This window comes from Cavia porcellus, unplaced genomic scaffold, assembly GCF_034190915.1.
Source record: "Cavia porcellus strain 051 isolate PalLab524CR breed Dunkin Hartley unplaced genomic scaffold, mCavPor4.1 scaffold_32, whole genome shotgun sequence".
NCBI lineage: Eukaryota > Metazoa > Chordata > Mammalia > Rodentia > Caviidae > Cavia > Cavia porcellus.
Window position 1 is genome coordinate 7,413,382 of NW_026947515.1, and position 20,253 is coordinate 7,433,634.

General features: G+C 40.3%; 1 protein-coding gene across 1 annotated transcript; it reads left to right on the forward strand.

Moving 5' to 3' along the window:
* Positions 1 to 3,750: 3,750 nt before the first annotated feature.
* Positions 3,751 to 6,258, forward strand: LOC134474342 (zinc finger protein 709-like; the record flags this gene model as incomplete). Its single annotated transcript, XM_063241967.1, has 1 exon — positions 3,751 to 6,258. A coding segment is annotated over one exon (879 nt), but the record flags the coding sequence as incomplete, so codon positions are not given.
* Between the last annotated feature and the right edge of the window lie 13,995 nt (positions 6,259 to 20,253).

A 20,253-nucleotide genomic window follows, 5' to 3' on the forward strand; every position in this document is an offset into this window, starting at 1 on the left:
GAGGGGTAGGGAAGTGGGATGTTTGATTCTAGGTGGTGCATCAGTAGGTTCACTATTGCTTACTAGGGAGACAGGCTGCTTGTTTGGTTTCACAGCGTCCTAAGTTTCAACATACCATGGATATCAGGAGCTGCTGCTGGTTCTCCCCCCGGAAGGGCTGCAGTCCAACAGACTGCCACCACTTACCAGGGAAAAGTGGTGCTTGACTGGCTTCCCAATGTCCTAAATTCCAGCATGGGATGGATCTCAGGAGCTGCTGCTGGTTTTCCCCTGGAAGGGCTTCAATTTGCCAAACCACCACCAATGACCGGGGAGGGGAGGTGCTTGCTTGGCTTTAAAGGCAATTGATGGGATATTTATCTGCCTCTGTGCTTTGCGGTTGCTGGTCCTGCAGGCTTCTTACTGTGAGCTCTGCTTTAGAGACATTGCACGATTAATCTTGCCATGATTCAGCACAAGAATCAGTGTTCCTGTTTGGCTGTTACATTTGCAGCGAGTTGCAATCTGGTATCAGATTTGCTGTCTTCAAAAATGTGTATATACACAAAATTAATGACCAAGACATGGATTAAAATTTGAAGAAATCAGCCTTCATTCAACTGTTTTGTTTGGTTTTATTTGTTTAGTTTAGTTTTGTTTTATTGAGACAAGCTTTCTGTATGTATATCAGGTGGATTTGAACACCCTATGGATCCTAGAATTGCCCTGACCTCACTGATGCCATCCTGTCTCAGCCATTTGACTGCTGGCATTATAGATATGCACCACCACACTTTGCTTTTGATTCAGATTTCTAGGAGAGAATTTAAGATATCCCAAACCTGGGGTCTCAACCTTCCTCTGAGAAATATATGTATGATCCTTTAGGAGTTGGTGACCTTTGAGGATGTGGCTGTGAACTTCAGCAATGAGGAGTGGACTTTGCTGACTCCATCCCAAAAGAAGCTCTACAGAGATGTGATGGGCGAAACCTTTAGGAGCATGACTCTGATAGGTAAGGATGAAATCTTTTTGTCACTCATGCTGTCAGAATATTGTTTCTTGCTCATTAGTTCTGTTTCATGAAAAAGAATATGAAAACATTTTTAAAAATATGTCAGACCTGGACACATTATATCATAAATCTAAACAAAACCTATTAATTTGTATGTATTACTCTAAAGAGTCCTGGTATTTCTATTTCTACAATTCAGGTGGACTTGGGGATATCCAGGAAGCTGAAAAAGAAGGCAAAATTTATTGGAGCTACTTAAGGTAATTCACACACACAAGTAGAGTAATGTTCCTGAGTAATTAGTGAGTCAGCAGAAAAATGATCAAAGAAATGAGGCACCATTCAATTTAATGTCAGTAATATTCTCAGAAGATGTATAAGCTAGTGTATATATGAGGGAATTAAATCATGAAAATGTATGACATTGCATATAGATGAGTACGAAAAGAATACATTTTGAGTTGTTACATTCTGCCTTCAGTTTTTCTACCCATATCTACATGTGAATATAACACATTCATTATCTAACAATTGCTAAGTTTGCAATAGAATTTTTAAAAAAAATGACTCCTCATGTTTCCAAGACATTCTCTAGAGAATCAGCCATTCTGATTAATATTCTTAGTAGGCTGGTGGAATGTTAGTGCACTCATTTTGAATATCAATATGCAGTTGTCTCTAGAAATTGATCCCCTCACACTTGTCCTGAATATTTTTAAAATCTCAAATCTGTATAAAATACTGATACATGCTTACTCATATACAAAGCAGATCGAGTTATAACAGACCAGGCCTTGAAGCTTAGCTATCTATCACTGGATTTGTGGAATAGGAAAATGATAACAGACTGTCTGTGATTGTGCATTTCTGTAAACCCAGCACACTAGGAATCAGATTTTGCAGAATGGCAAATTCAAGTTCAAACTTCACAGCTTAATGATCAGTGAAAATCTCTTAAAGTAGATTTAAAAAAGCTACAGATTTTGTGCTAATACGTGTTGTTCATTCCGAGCCCAGAAAAGAAAAAAATGTGTTACATAATGTCAAAAAATAAATAATATAATGTCATTTGCCATAAGAAATAGATGGGTCTTTCACCCATCAATTCAGTGAAATAGCTCAGCTATAAAACCTAAAATGTTACAAGGTTCCTTTTAGATGAGACACCAAAATATAAATTGTGGAATGAAATGAAAGAAAGTTGATAGAGAAAGGTAAGACTGACCATATGGAAAAGGGGACTACAGGTTAAGGGCAGAAGGGAGATTGTGTGGGGAAACATATCAGAATAATCTGTACATGATACCCATATGTGCCCATGCCCAAATTGAAGCTAAATATTCTGCTTTTCAAAGTACCAACTTTTAAGATTTCCAAATGTGTGCCAGTCTTTTGGGAATGGTTGTTTTCAACATATCTTACAAGGCCATTCTGTTGCTTCATGGTCAGAATTTCGTAGCAGGCATTAAAAACAGAACTTGACATTAATGCAGTCATGAAACAGAGACCCATTTCACTGTGAATTTTTCTTTTTTTAAATTTATATAAGGAAAGATTAAACAAAACAAATAAGTGGAAATAATGCTACTTTCAAAATGAAAATAAACAGTAAGAAATTGCAAGATGATGATTACATATGCTGCTCATGGAAATAGTTATGAAATACAAAAGTGAAACATATGAAGTGGGGATTCAAACAGTGAGACTGCAAACAGTTTTGTTCAACTCTCAAACAAAAACTTAGTAATTTGGTTGTAAATCTTATATGTGATGTTTTTCTTTACAGAAATGACAAGCTAGAGAAATCTTATGGACATACATCTTGGAATCAGTGTAAAGAAGTGTTCCTTGGTACTGCAGAAAGTAATGTGAATGTGAAAGAAACAAAAACACATGACAATGTTCAGATCCATGAAAAATATTGCAGTGGAGGGAAACCCTATGTATGCAAGCAATGCGGGAAAGGTTTTACCACACATGGGATTTGTAAGAAACATGAAAGAATTCACAGAGGAGAAAGACCCTACATATGTAATCAGTGTGGGAAAGCTTTTACAACACGTACATATTGTCAAGTACATGACAGTCTTCACTCTGGAGAAAAACGTTATGAGTGTAAGCACTGTGAGAAAGCTTTCAGCACATGTACTTATTGTGGAATTCATGAAAAACTTCACGCTGGGTGGAAATCGCATATATGTAAGAAATGTGGGAAAGCTTTTAGCAGTAAAATTCATTTTCAAATACAAGAAAATATTCACACTGGAGAGAAACACTATGTGTGTAAGCAATGTGCAAAAGGTTTTATCCAACCTGGAAATTGTAAGGAACAGGAAAGAATTCACACTGGAGAGAAACCCTATGTATGTCAGGAATGTGGGAAAGCTTTTACCACACCTGGACGTTGTAAGGAACATGAAAGAATTCACACTGTAGAGAAAGCATATGTATGTAATCAATGTGGGAAAGCTTTTAAAACACAGGGAGACTGTAAGAAACATGAAAGAATTCACACTGGAGAGAAAGCATATGTATGTAAACAATGTGGGAAAGCTTTTAAAACACAGGGAGATTGTAAGAAACATGAAAGAATTCACACTGGAGACAAACCATATGCATGTAAGCAATGTGGGAAAGCTTTTAGCAGACGTGAAAACTGTAAGTTTCATGAAAGAATTCACACTGGAGAGAAACCATATGTATGTCAGCACTGTGGTAAAGGATTCACTACTCCTGGACATTGTAAGCAACATGAACGCATTCACACTGGAGAGAAACCATATGTATGTCAGCAATGTGGTAAAGGATTCACTAGTTCTGGATATTGTAAGCGACATGTACGCATCCACATGGGAGAGAAACCATATGTATGTAAGCAATGTGGGAAAGCTTTTAACACTTGGGGAGACTGTAAGAAACATGAAAGAATTCACACGGGAGAGAAACCCTATGTGTGTCAGCAATGTGGGAAAGCTTTTAACACACGTACAAATTGTAAGGTTCATGAAAGAATTCACACTGGAGAGAAACCATATGTGTGTAAGCAATGTGGGAAAGCTTTTACCAGACATGCAAATTGTAAGGAACATGAAAGAATTCACACAGAAGAGAAACCATATGTGTGTAAGAAATGTGGGAAAGCTTTTAAAACATGTGCATATTTTAAGGTTCATGAAAGAATTCACACTGGAGAGAAACCATATGTGTGTAAGCAATGTGGGAAAGCTTTTACCAGACATGCAAATTGTAAGAAACATGAAAGAATTCACACAAAAGAGAAACCATATGTGTGTAAGAAATGTGGGAAAGCTTTTAAAACATGTGCATATTTTAAGGTTCATGAAAGAATTCACTATGGAGAGAAACCATATGTATGTGAGCAATGTGGGAAAGCATTTACCAGACATGCAAGCTGTAAGGAACATGAAAGAATTCATACAGGTGAGAAACCATATGTGTGTAAGCAATGTGGGAAAGCTTTTAAAACACGTGCATATTTTAAGGTTCATGAAAGAATTCACACTGGAGAGAAACCATATGGATGTAAGCAGTGTGGGAACGCTTTTAGCACATGGGGAAATTGTAAGAAACATGAAAGAATTCACACTGGAGAGAAACTCTATGTATGTAAGTAATGTGGGAAAGCTTTTAAAATGCAGTGAGATTGTAAGAAACATGAAAGAATTGACACTGGAGAGAAACTCTATTTATGTAAGCAATGTGGGAAAGACTTTACCAATTCTGGACATTGTAAGCAACGTGAAAGAATTCACACTGGAGAGAAACCATATGTATGTAAGCAATGTGGGAAAGTTATTACCCATCATGGGCATTGTAAGCAACATGAAAGTTCACACTCAACATAAAACCAGTGTATGTAAGAATCATGAGAATGGTTTGAGCACACGTATATATTGCATAATGTATGAAAATCTTCACACTGGGCAGAAAACTTATATATGTTAGGAATGTGCGGAAGGTTTCAGCAGAAATGCTCATTGTCCAATACATTATAAAATTTAGACTGTTGAGAAACCCTGTGTATGTGAAGAATGTGGGAAAGCTTTCACCAAACATGGATATTGTAAAATACATCCATGACTTCACACTGGTGGAAAACCCTATGTATATAACAGTGTGGCAAAGCTTTTACCACATACAGTCATTGCAAAACACATGAAAGAATTCAACTGGGTACTTCCGGGAGAACATGGCGGACAGATAACAGCTACTACGGAGGCTCTCTGAAAGTCTCGGCTCAGAAGTCAGGAAGGGTGCGGAGTAAGGAGACATAAGCAGGTGGAGATATACTCTGCTGACTCAGGAATGAACTGGGCTGAGAGAAACCAACTTGGAATGCAGTCCTGGTGCTAAAACAGGAACAGAAAAGTGTGGAGGCTGGAGCCCTTGCCATTGGAAGCCACGATTTGGGTTTCCTGCCACGCGGTGACTGTCTCTACATCAGCTCAGCAAGGAGGGAGACGCACAGAGGCTATGAGAATGGGAATCTGCGAACAGAGTCGAAAACAGGATGGGCAGGGAGGCGTGCACTGACTTGTGAGGTGAGTGAGAGAAACTGACACTCTACCACAGTTTGACTCCAATGGAGGACATTCTGGGCCCGAGTAGTCCTGCATGAGCAGGGCACGGTGGTGACTTCAGCCATACATCCCCCTCTCAGGCAGGATTGCTGAAAAGTGCCTGTCCTGTGTGGTGCTGCTGGCGGACCCAGTAGGCTGGCCCGATCCAAATCCCAGAGCCTGATGGTGGCCGGGAGGGGCAGGCCCCACATAGGATGCCTGGTCTGGAACATCCTGGTGTGCTGCGGTGGGTGAGAACACCTAACCGGCGAATTCGATCAGGCTGTGGCTGACGGAGAGAAGCTGGGCCTCTTATATAAGCTTGCATATATAAGGAACAGAGAATATGGGAAGAGGCAGCAACAAGAAAGTCTCCTTGGCCCCCAATTCGGAGAAACAGGTAATAGCGGACACCGCACCAATAGACATAAAGCGCCATATAGAGAGCCTCATAGATCAGTTCAGGAATGAAGTTTTCATTGAACTGAAGCTAGAAGTATGCAGAATAGTTAGAGAAATGCTAAGCATCACCCAAGAAAAAACAGATGTTGGAATGGAAGAACAGAAAAAGAGGGGAGAATTGTTTGATGGAGAAAACAGGGAAAGCATAGAATACGTGAAGCAGGTTCAAAGAGACTACCAAGAAGCTAAGAAGTCTATCGATAACTGGTATAACAGCTTGAAAGAAACTAAGGACAGACTATCTGAACTGGAGGGCAGAATTGAAATATGGGAGGATGAAATGAAAAACTCCTTAAAAATAAAAAAGAAACAAACAGCAATAATACAAAGACAAGAAGATGATAAGATGATCCATAACTTAAGGATTAAGAACATAAAAGAAGAAGTAGCGACACAAACAAATGAACTACAAAATCTACTCACTTGAAATAATCCAGGAGAATTTTCCTAATTTACTAAAAGGTAAAGATGCTCAGATGTATGAGGCATACAGGACCCCAGCTACCTACAACCAAAACAGAGCAACACCCAGGCATATAATAATAAAAATTCCAGAAATTCAATACAAGAACAGAATATTGAAAGCTGTCAGAGACAAGAAACAGACCACTTACAATTCTGATGGTAGCACCCATCAGAATTACAGCAGATTTCTCTGCACAAACCATCAAATCACAAAAAGTGTGGGGGGAAATAATTCAAGCTTTGAAAGATAATAATCTCCAGCCAAGATTGAGATATCCTGGACAACTGTCCCTGGATATTGATGGAAAAACAAGGTGCTTCCAGGATAAACAGGAACTGGGGGAATTTGTGACCACCAATTCAACTCTACAGAGAGTATTGCAGGATATTCTAAAAAAAGAAAAATACAAAGAATCCAGAAATAGTGGAGGCCACAACTAATGGAGCAGAGAACAAAGTGAAGAAGACAAACTGACAGCTACTGACAGAAAAAGAGCTCAACAGAAATGAGGCAGAGAAGATTGGATGATAGGAACAGCTATTTTGGAGAAAATGACATCTTAATTGGTAATACTGATTTAGTATCATCTTGTTTTGAAGTCTCATCAAGCTTTTCTTCTTCTGTCTCCATTGGTCTAAATAGGTTGTATCTTATTGGATTTTATTATGTACAATAGTATAAGCAAAAATCTTTTAAAGACAAGGAGATTATACAGAAACCATTGTTCATTTTCTGTTAGTCAATTCTCAATACTCTGTAATGCTGTCATTCTCTTAAATGGTTTTACATTGTTTTGATATATTTAATGCTACAGGATATGAAGTTGTACTCAAGGATTTCAAGGAAAGAGACAATATGGTAACTACTTTTATGTCAGGATTATCTGGTGGTGAAACAATATTCTGCTTAAATGGTTATTTTTTGATCTGCACCAATTTGCTGTTATGCCCTCTTTTATCTCAATCTCCACTCCATTATTTACTTTTTTATTTTTATCCTTTTAATTAAGGGAAAAATAAATAAAAATAGCAGGATATATTATAGTAACCCACTTTGACTTTCCATTATCTCGATTTAAAGACCTGTATCACTCTCACCATCTTGTTTTTGACTGATGTTCTCCTATTCTATTTTGCTGGATAGTATCAGATTCGAAAGTTTAGGCATCAGCTGTGAAGATAATGAAATTCATTATAACGCCCATTCTCTTTGACTTTTATCTACTTTTGAAGACCAATGTCTTCAATGTTTTGGTTTTGTCAGTTTTGTTCTTTACTGTTTTGTTCAATTTTATTAACTAATGATATAGGCAATTCTTTTAGAGATAGCGGGAGGCATTATGGTAACCATTGTTGATCACCTTGTATTATGTTTTTACATTACCTATTATGTCCACCCTTTTGAGTGGACCGATTCTGTTCTGTTATGCCACATTTGGTTTTACTCTCTTCCAAAAAAATAATAAGAACCGTGGGAGCAATGAAACCCAAAATGTGTAATAGTCATTGTACAAACGAAAGGGAAAGAAAGTGCTCTAAACTATATAACTGCATGTATATTTAAGTGTATAAGATAGAAAATAATATCACAGAGTTTTTTTGGATCATTGAACAGAAGTGTTTGCAGTATCATTGTTGGAATGTCCACTTTACAAGCTTTAATTTTGTGACTTGAACAATTATTTCTAAAATGACAATATGTAATCCATTAACTAATGATTTCCTACTGTTGATTTTTTTCTGTAAATATGTATAACTTGTACACTTTCTCTGCTTTTTTTCTCCTTAAATAAAATTTTAAAAAAAGAATTCACACTGGGAAAAACCACTGGCTATGTAAGCAAGTGCAGACATTTTCAGCAGCCAGATTGTAAGTGAAATACATGAAAAAACTCACACAAGAGATATATCCTATGCGTTATGGGAATACTCTCATCATACTTGATCATTGTTACATATCTTAAAGGACTCAGTGGGCAGAGATCCTATGTGGATTAACAATGTGAGAAATATGGCAATCCATGTTTCTTGTTAAATACATAGAAAAAGTGTCACTGTTCAGACAGTTTAGATCTAAATTTACTTTAAAAATCGCAGGGAGACCTGAAGAAATAATCAATACAGAAGTTAGATGTCAATATTTCTTCACAAATATTCCAGAAATGACAAATCTGAGGTGGAGCTCTCCTTAGGTGCAAAAATTGTATGGTTTTCAGTTAATAACTTGTACTTCTCTAGATTTTTTAAAGTGTCTTTGTGCTTCAACATAGCATCTTGTAATTAAACATGCTAAACTGAAATGGGCTTTTTACTTTCAAGTATGGTTAGTGTCTATGTACTTAATATTTTTTTTCTGTAAAACTTAAATTTTATATTTTTGGTGAATTGTAATGTTTATTTAAAGAGAAAAAAGAAAACGTGTAGAAATAATACAGAATTTCAGAAAAATAAACAATAAGAAATCACTAGTTGATTAGTTTCATATTGTCATCTTAGAAGTAGTTGTTCAAGTTACAAAATTAAAGCATACAAAGTGATATTCAAATAATGACACTGTCAACAGTTCCCTTCAATGATCCAACAAAAAGTTATTAATATGCTTATCTGTCCTAGACACTTTTGTTTCTTAAAGAGGGTAAGATTAAACATGAAAAAACAGAACAGAACAGTTCATAAGGAAATAAGCTAAGGAAACATTTCAAAGCAAGTCCACTGCAGATGTTCACTGTCTATCTTACTGTCTCTAGTTTTCTTCCAAATAGTTGTTCCCATCTTCACACACATTGAATATATACCAAATATTATAGGACTACTCAAATAGTTATGGGGTGATGCAGGCTTTTTTGGTCTTCAAGACTGATTTTGGGGAAGTCGGTAATGACTACCATAATGTCTCTTATTCTCTTCATAGAAGCTGTCATTATCTTTATGTATGCTGAAATTTAACATAAGAGACTAGACTAATATCACTGTGAACAGTGAATAATAGTATCCTGAGAAGGAGAAAGGTGAGAAATTGCCTAAAAAAAGAAGGCAGAGAACATTGTTAAAAGTGTATCAGGATTTAAAATCTACAGTAGTCTTGTTGCTCTATTTAGTTTGGTTATATTTTGTTCTGGACTGTCTACTCATATTAGATTTGAGGGCACAGAGAGATAACCCAAAAATAGCAGGTTATACCATGGTAACTATCCTTAATTTCCTATTAACTAAAACTGAAACCCTATATTACTTACATTGTCTTCTATGACTGATCTTCTTTGAAGCTGGTTTGTTTGAATGTTATTTGGCCTTGAATGATTTTATTTACGTTTAGTATGCTTGCTAGTATCAAGTTCAAGAGAAGAGGCAACTACTGTGAAGATGACAAGATGTAAAAGATATCCATTGGTGGGCCGGGGATTAGCTCAATGGCTTAAGCACCTGCCTGGCAAGTGTGAGGTCATGAGTTGGATTTCCAGTGCCCAATAAATAAATAAATAAATAAATAAAAGATATCCTTTCCAGGTTTGATTATTTTTTTAATTAAAGAGAACAAAGATAGGAAATAAAAAACAAAGCAGTAAACGGGTACGAGTAATACAGAATTTCAAGAAAAAGTTCAATAAGAAATCACTAGTTAATAGGTTACATCTTGTCATCTTAGAAACAGTTGTCCAAATTATAAAATTAAAGCATAGAAAGTGGACATTCATACATTGAAATTGCAGAAAGTTCTGTTCAATGATCCAACAAAAGCTCAATAATATGGTTTTCCATTCTACACACTCAAGCATGCAGTTATATCCCTTAGACCACCTTTCCTCTCTTTTTTACAATAACAATTACACTTTTTGAGTATTTTTACTCCCACAGTTCTTATTACATTTTTTGAAGAGAATAAATCCTAACATGACTAAATAAAACAGAGTCGGTTAGAACAGAAGGGTGGGCATAGTACATGATGCAAAAATAGAGTATCGGATGATCAAAAATGGTTACCATTGTGCCTCTTGCTATTTTTAAAAAGAGTTACCTATAGCATCAGGTATAATAGAATTGATCAAAACAGTACAGAACAAGACCAATAAACCCTACACTGGAAGCCTGGCAAGACTTCAAAAGAAGATAATAGTCAAACTATAATGGGTATCATAGTACATCTTACTGCCTTCAAAGTGGTTGTATATACCCTCAAACTTGATACTATCAAATTAATAGAACATTGTAAAATCAGACAGAACAAGATGGGGAGAGCAATACTGGGGTTCAAATCAGGTTAATAGGAAATCAAATAGTTACTATAATATATCCCGATATTTTTTAATTTAGTTTTCCCTTAATTGAAAAAAAATTTAAAATAGTTTATTTTTTTTTAAAAAGGATGGAGATTGAGATAAAAGAGGACATTGTAATAGAAAAACACTTCTCAGAATGGAACAATTTAAGCATCATTGTATTTCACTCCCAGATAATCTAGCATAATATTAGTCACCATAGTGCCTCATTCCTTGAATTATTTGAGTATCACTTTGTATACTATAGCATCAATCATATCAAGACAGTGTGAAGCCATTCAAGAGAATGAAAGAATTACAGGGTAATTAGAACCAGTTAACAGAAAACGAACAATGGTTTCTATATTATCTCCTTGCCTATCAAAATTTTTCTTTGTACTATCACATATAGTAAAATATAGTAAGATACCACATGTTAATACCAGTGGAAACAGATATTTTCTTACACCACTGAGATTGAGCCCAGTATTGATCATGTTGGTTAATTTTGAATATGCTGGTGAGTTAACGTGGCAAACATTTAGCTGAACACATTTCTGTATGTTTGGTAGGAATATTAGCCAACAGAGTGTTTTCATTTATATTATTTTTAACACATTATTATCTGGCTTCATTCTCAGAATTATTTTGTCACATAAAAGAAGTTGGTGGTGGTTTTTCCTTCAACTTCATTGAAGAATTGAAAAACAATCAGTATTCTTTATCATATTCTAGATAAAATTCACCAGTGCACGTACTGTATCCCAGCTTTGTTGTTGTTATTAAGCAGCTGTGATTTTTACACATTGTCTGTGCTCCTTATTGCTCTGTTCATCAGACTATTTCCTTCTGATGCATGTGGTTTGGCAACATCAATGGACACCACATATCCATTAAGGGTCATCTCATTTTACTTATGGATGCTACCATTTACTTTTGTATCTTCAAGCTATCTCTATAATATATAATTTTGTGAGTAACTCCTTTCAGTTACTCAGATTTAATGCACATTCTTGCAGGGTGTGGTTACTGCTGGAGGAAACTGGGCCTGGTGAGGGCCTGGACTCTTATTTAAGGCTTCATAAGCTGACCTGCCTGCAGTGTCCCCATCTCCTGACCTGCTCCCTGTAAACATCTGTCCTGCTCCTTAGCTATGGTGAGTCCACATGTGGCAGTTCAGATCTGCACCTGGGTGGAAAACATTCAGTCAGGTTGGGATTTGTAACAGACTGACCTTCTCATACAGAGCTCTGCTAAGTGAGAGAGGGGGCCTCAGGCATGTAGGGAGAAGCTCTGGAACCATTCCAGCACTCTGCTGGCCAGCATGCAGTGTGTGATGCTTTCCTGAGAACTTACTCAAGGATGAGTTGGCCTGGACCTGGGCCTTTTTTAGCCATGGTTCCTTCTAGGTGCCATTGTGTCCTGCACCTCTGCCTGGACCATCTCTCTGACTTTAGATCTCCACATAGATCTGAGCAGACACAGTCTTCCTCTACCAGGCTCTAACTCTATGCTGAGGCTTCAAGTGTAAAATCTGCGACGCTCAAGTTGACCTTATATACATTTAACCTGGAAATTTCACTTCTAGAGGTCATTATAAAAATGACATTGACAGACACCGTATTCTGTTCTTAATCGGTTAAGGTGTGGACTGTTAGAAACCATGAACTTACCAGAACACAGCTGCTGAGTTAATTATAAATTACAGTTACTGAAAATTCTGAAAGAAGGTCATGTCCCTGATCTTTCCTGAGATGGAAGAGAGCTTGTGTCCTGGCTCTCTCTCCACCCAGCAGTGAAGAGACACAGCCCTGCACAGTAGGTGAGGACAGTTGAGAGCACCTGGTCAATGGTAGACCTGTCATCTAGGGAGGGATGCCTTTGTGGTTTTTCCATTTTATTTTCCACTGCATTATTTACAGTACTCCATTCAGTATTACTTCTGTTCAATTCACTTAAGAATAAATAGTTGATATTTTCTTGAATAAGTGAGTGGAAATGAATGACTTAGTATTGTTTTATATGTAATGTAGGATACGCATATAGAAGAACATTCAAGCTTCACTTTATAGTTTCATAAAATAAGGAGTCTTTTTATTCAGAAAGGCAACATATCATTCATGACTAACTTTTAAACCCCCAAGATATGAAGCCATGTGAATCCCACTGTGGTGGGTGTCCTGCCCTCCCTACCTCAGAAGTCACTGTGTTCATCTGTGTCTGGTAGAGGACACCCAGAATCTTCTTCAGAGTTTCCTTTTCCAGCAAGGAGGACTTGAATCTTCCTGTGCTCAGGCCAAGCAGGGAGTTTGCAGCATGCAGAGGAGCCATGCAGCTCCTGCCTTACATCCATTTCTACCACTGCATCCATCCTGCAGCCCTGCAGGCCCAACAATGCAGAGCCACCAGGGTGCAGCAAAGACTCTGCCAATTCAGCCCCAGGGACCTCAACTCCTGGGTCCTGGCCTCAGCCTCCACAAGGCTCCAGGCTCTGCCATGGATTGGACTTCGTAGTGAGCCAGACACACAATCAGTGCCTTGGTGCAAAGTCCATTTTCCACAGTGAGCCTTCCATTCTGCAAATTTTGATCCTTTCCTTTCTAAATGAGGCTGAGGCATTGCAGACAAAACCCCACACATTGGCATTAATTTTTGTTTTGTTTTGTATTGTTCTTCTTCTTCTTCTTCTTCTTCTTCTTCTTCTTCTTCTTCTTCTTCTTCTTCTTCTTCTTCTTCTTCTTCCTCTTCCTCTTCCTCTTCCTCTTTGTCTTCTTCCTGGTTTCTTTGATGCTTTAAATACCTATTTAGAGGTGTATTTTGCCAAAAAACTTTCCTTGTCTTTTCACACCCCAGTTAACTGAAGTTTTTACAGATTTCTGCTGCAGTTCACACCCTATGTGTTTGAAAACTCAGAATCCATTCTGCAGCTTAGTAGAATGAGGGAAGCAAAGCAGAAAGTGAACTTGGGGATGTGACTGTGCCTTCTAAGACTCAAACTCATATCTTTTTACCTCAAAAATATGTGCTTCCATAGCAGCTGAGTCTGGCACAGACAAAATGAGTTTCCTGCATTTATATCAGACAATCTCATTCCCTCTCAAGCACATTGTATTAGGTTTCTTATGGCCAAATTTGAAGAATTATTTCCAGTACATGAGAGGCTGCCACTGGTCCTGAAATCATGATGGAACTTTTTGTAAACACATAGTCTGATCTACACCCTGGAACAGAAGCTAAAATTGGCAGAGATGGCTGGCACAGATAGAAACACCTCAAAATTGTCAATGAACAGCAACAACAAGCAGGAACCAAATTGCTGAGCTTTCACAATTGGGTGATGGAATCATGTGGTGGATTGTGCCCTGGGTTTACTGAGGCAGCTCAGTACATCTAGGTTGCTGCTTCCATCCCCCTTCCTTCAGTGCAATACAAACAGAAAGTCATGTGCATGCATCATTTATTTGCAATTTTTCTATTGCAGTTACAAAACCTGTATTCGTGAGAGGCCACATCTCTGCCATAGCAGACCCACCCACGGGCATTACCACCATGTCTTGTAAAGGATCAGTTTATCTATACAAAATGCAGAGCAATGCTCCCAGCCTTGATTTTTCCAGACTGGTGCATTTTCAGTCATTTCTTAAAGGGAAACTACACGATTCAGTCTGAGTAAACTTCAAGTGTGTTGCTGTGCTTCTGTGTGACATCCTTGCTGCCAGACCTGATGAAGGCAATGAGTGGGATCTGCTGGAGGTTTAGCTCCAGAGGGACACACTTTGCACAGCTGTGTCAGCAAGGCTGCCCCTCACCTGACTGGCCACCCAGGTATCCAAATGCCTTTTCCCAGTGCTGTCACTGGCTTTGGGAGTCACTGGATTGCAGTGGAGATGCCCAGTGCACTGGCTGGCCCAGGGAAAACCTTGTCATGCCATGAGTTGGTCATCCTTAGCCCTGCAGATCTGTGGCCCTGGGGCCAGGCAAGGTTCCCCCAGCTGCAGTGAACAGCATCATCCAGACAACTCTCCTGTGCACACTCTATGCAGAGGCTAGCGAGGGTCCCAGTTCCTTCTTGCTTCAAAGAGTACTGTGAATCAAACTGTTGAAAATTTGTGCAGCATTCTGTGTGGGAAAAAAACTCTATTCTTAGTCCCAGGGAAGGCTTTTTAGAGCTCTGTTGGGAGCTGTGAGATAGGGCTGTGCTCTGCCCCCCATGTCCTTCCCATTGCTGTTCAGCACCTGCCTTAAAATATGTAACTGGATGGGGAAACAGCACATTTCAAGGATGTGTGCCTGCATGAATCAGGCTTAGGAGTCTCAGTGTTTTGTGTGCTTGTTGGCCATGTCTGGTAATTTACTTTGAGTTAGAAGAATTTGTCATTTCCCCCACAAAATGGACTCCAGAAACCTCTTTAATACTTGTAATAAATCCATCTATCTGACTATAGGTTGTAAAGAAAGGTTTCCTGTTGTGATTTTTGCATTATTGTTGTTTTTCAAATGTAATGAATCAGCCCTTTGTAGCTCCCTTTGTATCACTGAAATCGTGGAAAACATTTTCCAACATGAAAAGATGAGTACATACACAATGGTCTCTACATTCTCCCTGTAGATTTTGTCTATCTGTGGTTTTCTTTTCTATGAAACAGCAATAGCATCCAGTCTCCTCCAGGAATACTTGGCCAAACAGAATCTGATGCACTGATATGAAAAACCGCGGGTAGTAAATCACAGTGAGAGAAAGGTCAGCGGTGGGTGGGGACTAGCAAGAGAGACCAGGGGTATGGATGGGTCCAACACTGAGCAGAAAGCTGAAACTAGACAGATGTGAAGATTGTACCAATTGACAGTGTGCTTACCTGTGACTCAACTGAACATGTGGAAACTATTGAAATCTTAACTTAAAATTAAATTGTCTTAGAATTTAATACTTCAACTATAGATTTAAGAGTAGAAATGAAAACTGAGAGAAATAGAAGAGGTAAAGGGAAGGGGAAACGAAGGGCCGGTACTTTGCAAAACTTGAGCTCTAAGTGGAGCTGAGGACACCTGCCATGGAGCCAGTGACAGATCTGCCTTGGAATTCCACCAGACCAGGAATCTGACCTTGATTTTCAGGTGGATCCCAGAGTTGGTGAGGTCATTGGAGTTGAGGCTGGCACAAGATCTGTAAGTAGACCTTGAGCTCAGTCCGGTGCCTTAGAAAAATTCCCAACTGTCCTTGCTCCTTGCAAGCCCCAAAGCCTCCCAGGGCCTGTAAGAGACAGATTTGTTCACAAATGCACCACAGGAAACCTTCCTATTTTGCCTCACCCCACTCACTTCTGCATACCTCTGTGTTGCAGGATGTCCCAAGTCTGTCTTTCTCTCTCTAAAGTGCCCCAGGCCCTCCTCAGAAACCAATAGACACAAGCAAATTCTGTCTCACTGTAGTTCTCATTTTCAGTGAGCTAGGCTTGGCCCAACTCAATCAGATTAGGTTGGCTGGCTGTCCCACCTTCCTCAGCAGCACCTGCCAGGAGCCAAGAAGGGTAACTCTGATCCCAAGGAGGACAGGCGTAAGCAGCACTACAGGTCTGGCTTTCCTCCCAAACTGCCCTCTCAGGGTATGCTGTGTGCTAATCATAATCAGCCCTCACTTGGTCACAGAGTTCCCTGCACAGTGCTGTGACCACCTGTCCTCCACACTTCAGGAAGCCTGAAATGCAACTCCCTTTTCCACGCTGGTGGCATATTGCCTCTGTGAGAAAGAGAGTGGAGTCTGCAGTGTTACTTTAATCATGGGGGCTCAAGAGGGTGCTGCTTTATAACTATCTGAAAAGTGAGTGGATAGTGGGAATGCATCCTGCCTGCCTTTCCTCCACCTTAAGTTTATATACGGATGCATCACCCCATTCTGTGTGCCTTCACGGGTCTCCCTTTCCCATATTTTTTGTCCATGTGTACAGAGGCCAAGAATTAGGGACACTCACTGTAATGTGGGTAGTACCTGGTCTGCTCTCCAGGGTGACTGTGTGGCCTTCATGATATGGAAGCACAAGAGACCAGTGTTTGCATCTGCTCTGATCATTGCATCATGGTCAGTGATTGGTACATTGATGATTTAAGGCACCCACCAGCTCCCTCCATGATGTCTGTGTGGAACTGGGGCATCTGGCATCACCCAGAGATTCGTGCTCTGGATACCATGGAAACACATGGAATGACTGCCCAGTGTCCTTCAGAGTGAAGACAACAGCTCCAACCAAGTGATGGATCCTTGGCTAGAGGCAAAGCTTTCCCACAGGAAAGGAAAAACCACAATAAAGCCAGGGTCCCTGGTCTGAGCAGACCTAGTTTTAGACCCAACTCCTCCTTCATACTTCCCTTGTCGACTTAAACAAGACTCCATGGCTCTCAGTTCCTTTCCAGTGTGTCCCCCTGAACTATGGCATCTGCTTCCTAGGGACATCATCTGAAGAGAGAGGTCACTCTTTTAAACCTTGTGGGCTGGTGTCATGTGTACAAAGTATACAGAATTAGAGGTGAATTCCATGAAAGGGTGGAAGGGAGGTGAACACAGTGCACACAGGCCTGGATCCTGCTGTATGGTGGTGGAAATTACACTCTCCTCCTGGACATGTTTCCCTGGTGGCATAATGAGGGGGCAGAAGTTCATCAGATCAGCCTTCATTATGTCCCCTAAGCATCTGAATTTCTTCTATGTATTGGTGTCGTGGCCTCAAGTCAGGACTTCACACAGGCTAAGCAAGCACTATGGATGTAGATGCAACCCTAAATCTACCAGCACTAAGCCTACATTCACACCTGTGTGAGTCAACACACCCATGGCAAGGGTGCTCAACTGCTGACAGCTCACCTTCTGATGGCCACCTCCTGAGTAGCTCATTCCTTGAACGTGGGTCACACGTAGTGAATATTGTACTGGTTTGCATTAGCCAGGCTGAAATTGAGCCCAGGTCCTCACGCATGGTAGGCAAGTGCTGTATCTTGAGCTCTCTCCACAATTCCTTACTTGTTCTTAATAACACAGCATGGCAGATGTAATGGGATGTGACTATCAAGGTTCACATGTAAAATGACTGTGACCAAACTCTTGCTCTCTCCCTCCTCTGTTCTTCCTTCCTTCCTCTCTGTTTCATTCTGTCTTCCTCTCTAAATCTCTGACTATCTCTGCATTTTCCCTGAGGAGAAGCTGACTCTTTGCAGAGAAAAAGGTTAACAGACCAAGAAGACATCAAACCTCCATCCTAACTGAGTTCCTGCCTGTTAGCAAGAGAGAGAGCCTGAGAACAGATTCTGCCACAGCAGTGTTTCCACTGAGCCTGCAGCCTGGTCAGGAGAAACTACGGTGGATCCCCCAGCAGCACCTCTTGAATGCCTGACCCATGTAACCTGAGAGAACTGAAGTTTACCTGTCGTAACTAAGTTTGCAGCCATGGAATCATCAGTTGTCACTGATGCACTATAGCAGATGTGACGTTCTGCCCCCACCACTGTCCTTCACCAGGCCTTCTGTTCTTGCTTCTCATCTCTTTCTTGACTAAAAAAAAAATTTGACTTTGAATCTCTAAATGGTTGGTCCTCTATCTTCTGCCACACAGACTCAACTCTGTACAGCATTAGGGCCCACATAGCTCAGATTCAGGCATCAGTTCCATCTCAGTGAGGCTGTTCAGATGCCCCTATGTAGTGACCTTGTAGGGCCCCTCTCTGTGCCCTTGCTTTATTGGGATATAGCCCTGGGTCTTCTCTTCCACTACAATCTGCAGTGATTTATCCCTCTCCTCTAGCCTTCCAGCTTCTGGGTGGCCAGTAACATATTGTCCTTTTCTGTTTTGGTGCCAGCGTAGTTCATCCCAGGAATAAGGTGAGAATATGAGGCATGTAGATTGAATGAATCAGCTCCCTTTTCCTCTGAGCTACCCAGTGGGTGCACATGGCATCACTGTGTGTTCATGTCTGTGTGTGTGTGTGTGTGTGTATGTGTGTGTGTGTGTGTATGTGTGCATATGTGTGTATTCCTTGGGATGCTGCTTGAAATCAGTCCCATATGTTTAGGCTCAGGTCCCAGGAGCTTGAGGGCTGCTTTTCTGATGCCTTTGGGAGTGGGATGGGTCCTGCGCTAGGAGGTTTTCTCTTTTGGACCTCTCCCCTTCCTCTTCAATCTGCCCATGTCCTGTGCCTTGGGCCTGGCATTGTCCCTCTCTGGGCACTGGTACTGAAATGTCCATTGGGAATGGAATAACACACATAGTCCTTTACTGTGGAGATTCTAGCATGCTTGGCGGTGAGGCACTAGAGGGTCACATGGGGTTCTCTTCACCTGGGCACTGTCCCCATCCACACCTGCCTGTAATTTGATATCATCCCTACTAAGACCATCATCTTCAGGTTACCTCACATTGCCATTGTCACATGTAGTCCATTGGGTAGGGCAAGGCCTGGACTTCGAACTCACTACTCACTGTCACTGATGCCTTGCCCCAAGCCTATGACACATTATAGGCCTACTTGGTTCAAAGACCATGGGAAAACTTTCTATCATCCATCGAATTCAGGACCTACACCTTAGCTCATACTGGGGCACCCACGTGCTCAGCTATTTCTTTGTGGGAAACCTAGTGGCTGCTGAATCAGTGACCTAAACTCTCCTGCTGCCCAGCCCCCAGTGGCAGCACAGTGCAGCCAGGACTTGGGGGAATAACTTCAGCCTGGAGCATTTATAGCTTGGAGCAACCAATCAGCTGGCCTCTGTGAAGGCTGCAGGGGTTTACACCATGACACAGCAGATCTGTGATTGAAGACCACACCCCAGCTCCTGAGGAGTCATGGAGAGCTCTTGGGTCCCCACCATCTATCCCAGCCTGGCCCCAAGTGTGGTGGATTCAAGTTCTGGGCTGGTTTTTCCTACCCGGGATGTGATGCCACTGCTATTTCCCAGTGCTCATTTCTCCAGCTTGTTTGCCTCCTTGACCATTATGTTTCTTTTCTTATGAACACAGCCCATTCTTAATTGGGCTGTGTTCATGTGTCTTGTCCTTTGACTGAACTACTGGGTAAGAAGTAAAACTTATAGGTGGTGACATGCTGAGCCAGATTGTGTGTAAATTTACTCTATCCAGAGAAGGGGACATAGGCAGCCATATTCTTGACACTGCATGGAGATACACCACAGAGGAATTCAATGGACATGCTGCCTGTGACACTGTGCTTTCTATACTGGGTTATAGACTTGCCTTGGAACACACAGTGCCTCACATTTTAATGGTTGTATTACAACTACAAAACTTTACTTTTGTGATTTTTTTCAAGTTAAGCACTCATAAACTAAAATTAATAATTTATAATTGGAAATATCTAAAGTATAAACATGGGTGTGACACTCCCGTGGTGCTGCTCTGTAACAAAAGAAAGTGTGTTAGCCTCTTTCATGTGAAATGGATATGAAATGACCTACATGTAATTAAATATAGAGCAGTTTTGATGTGTATATGTC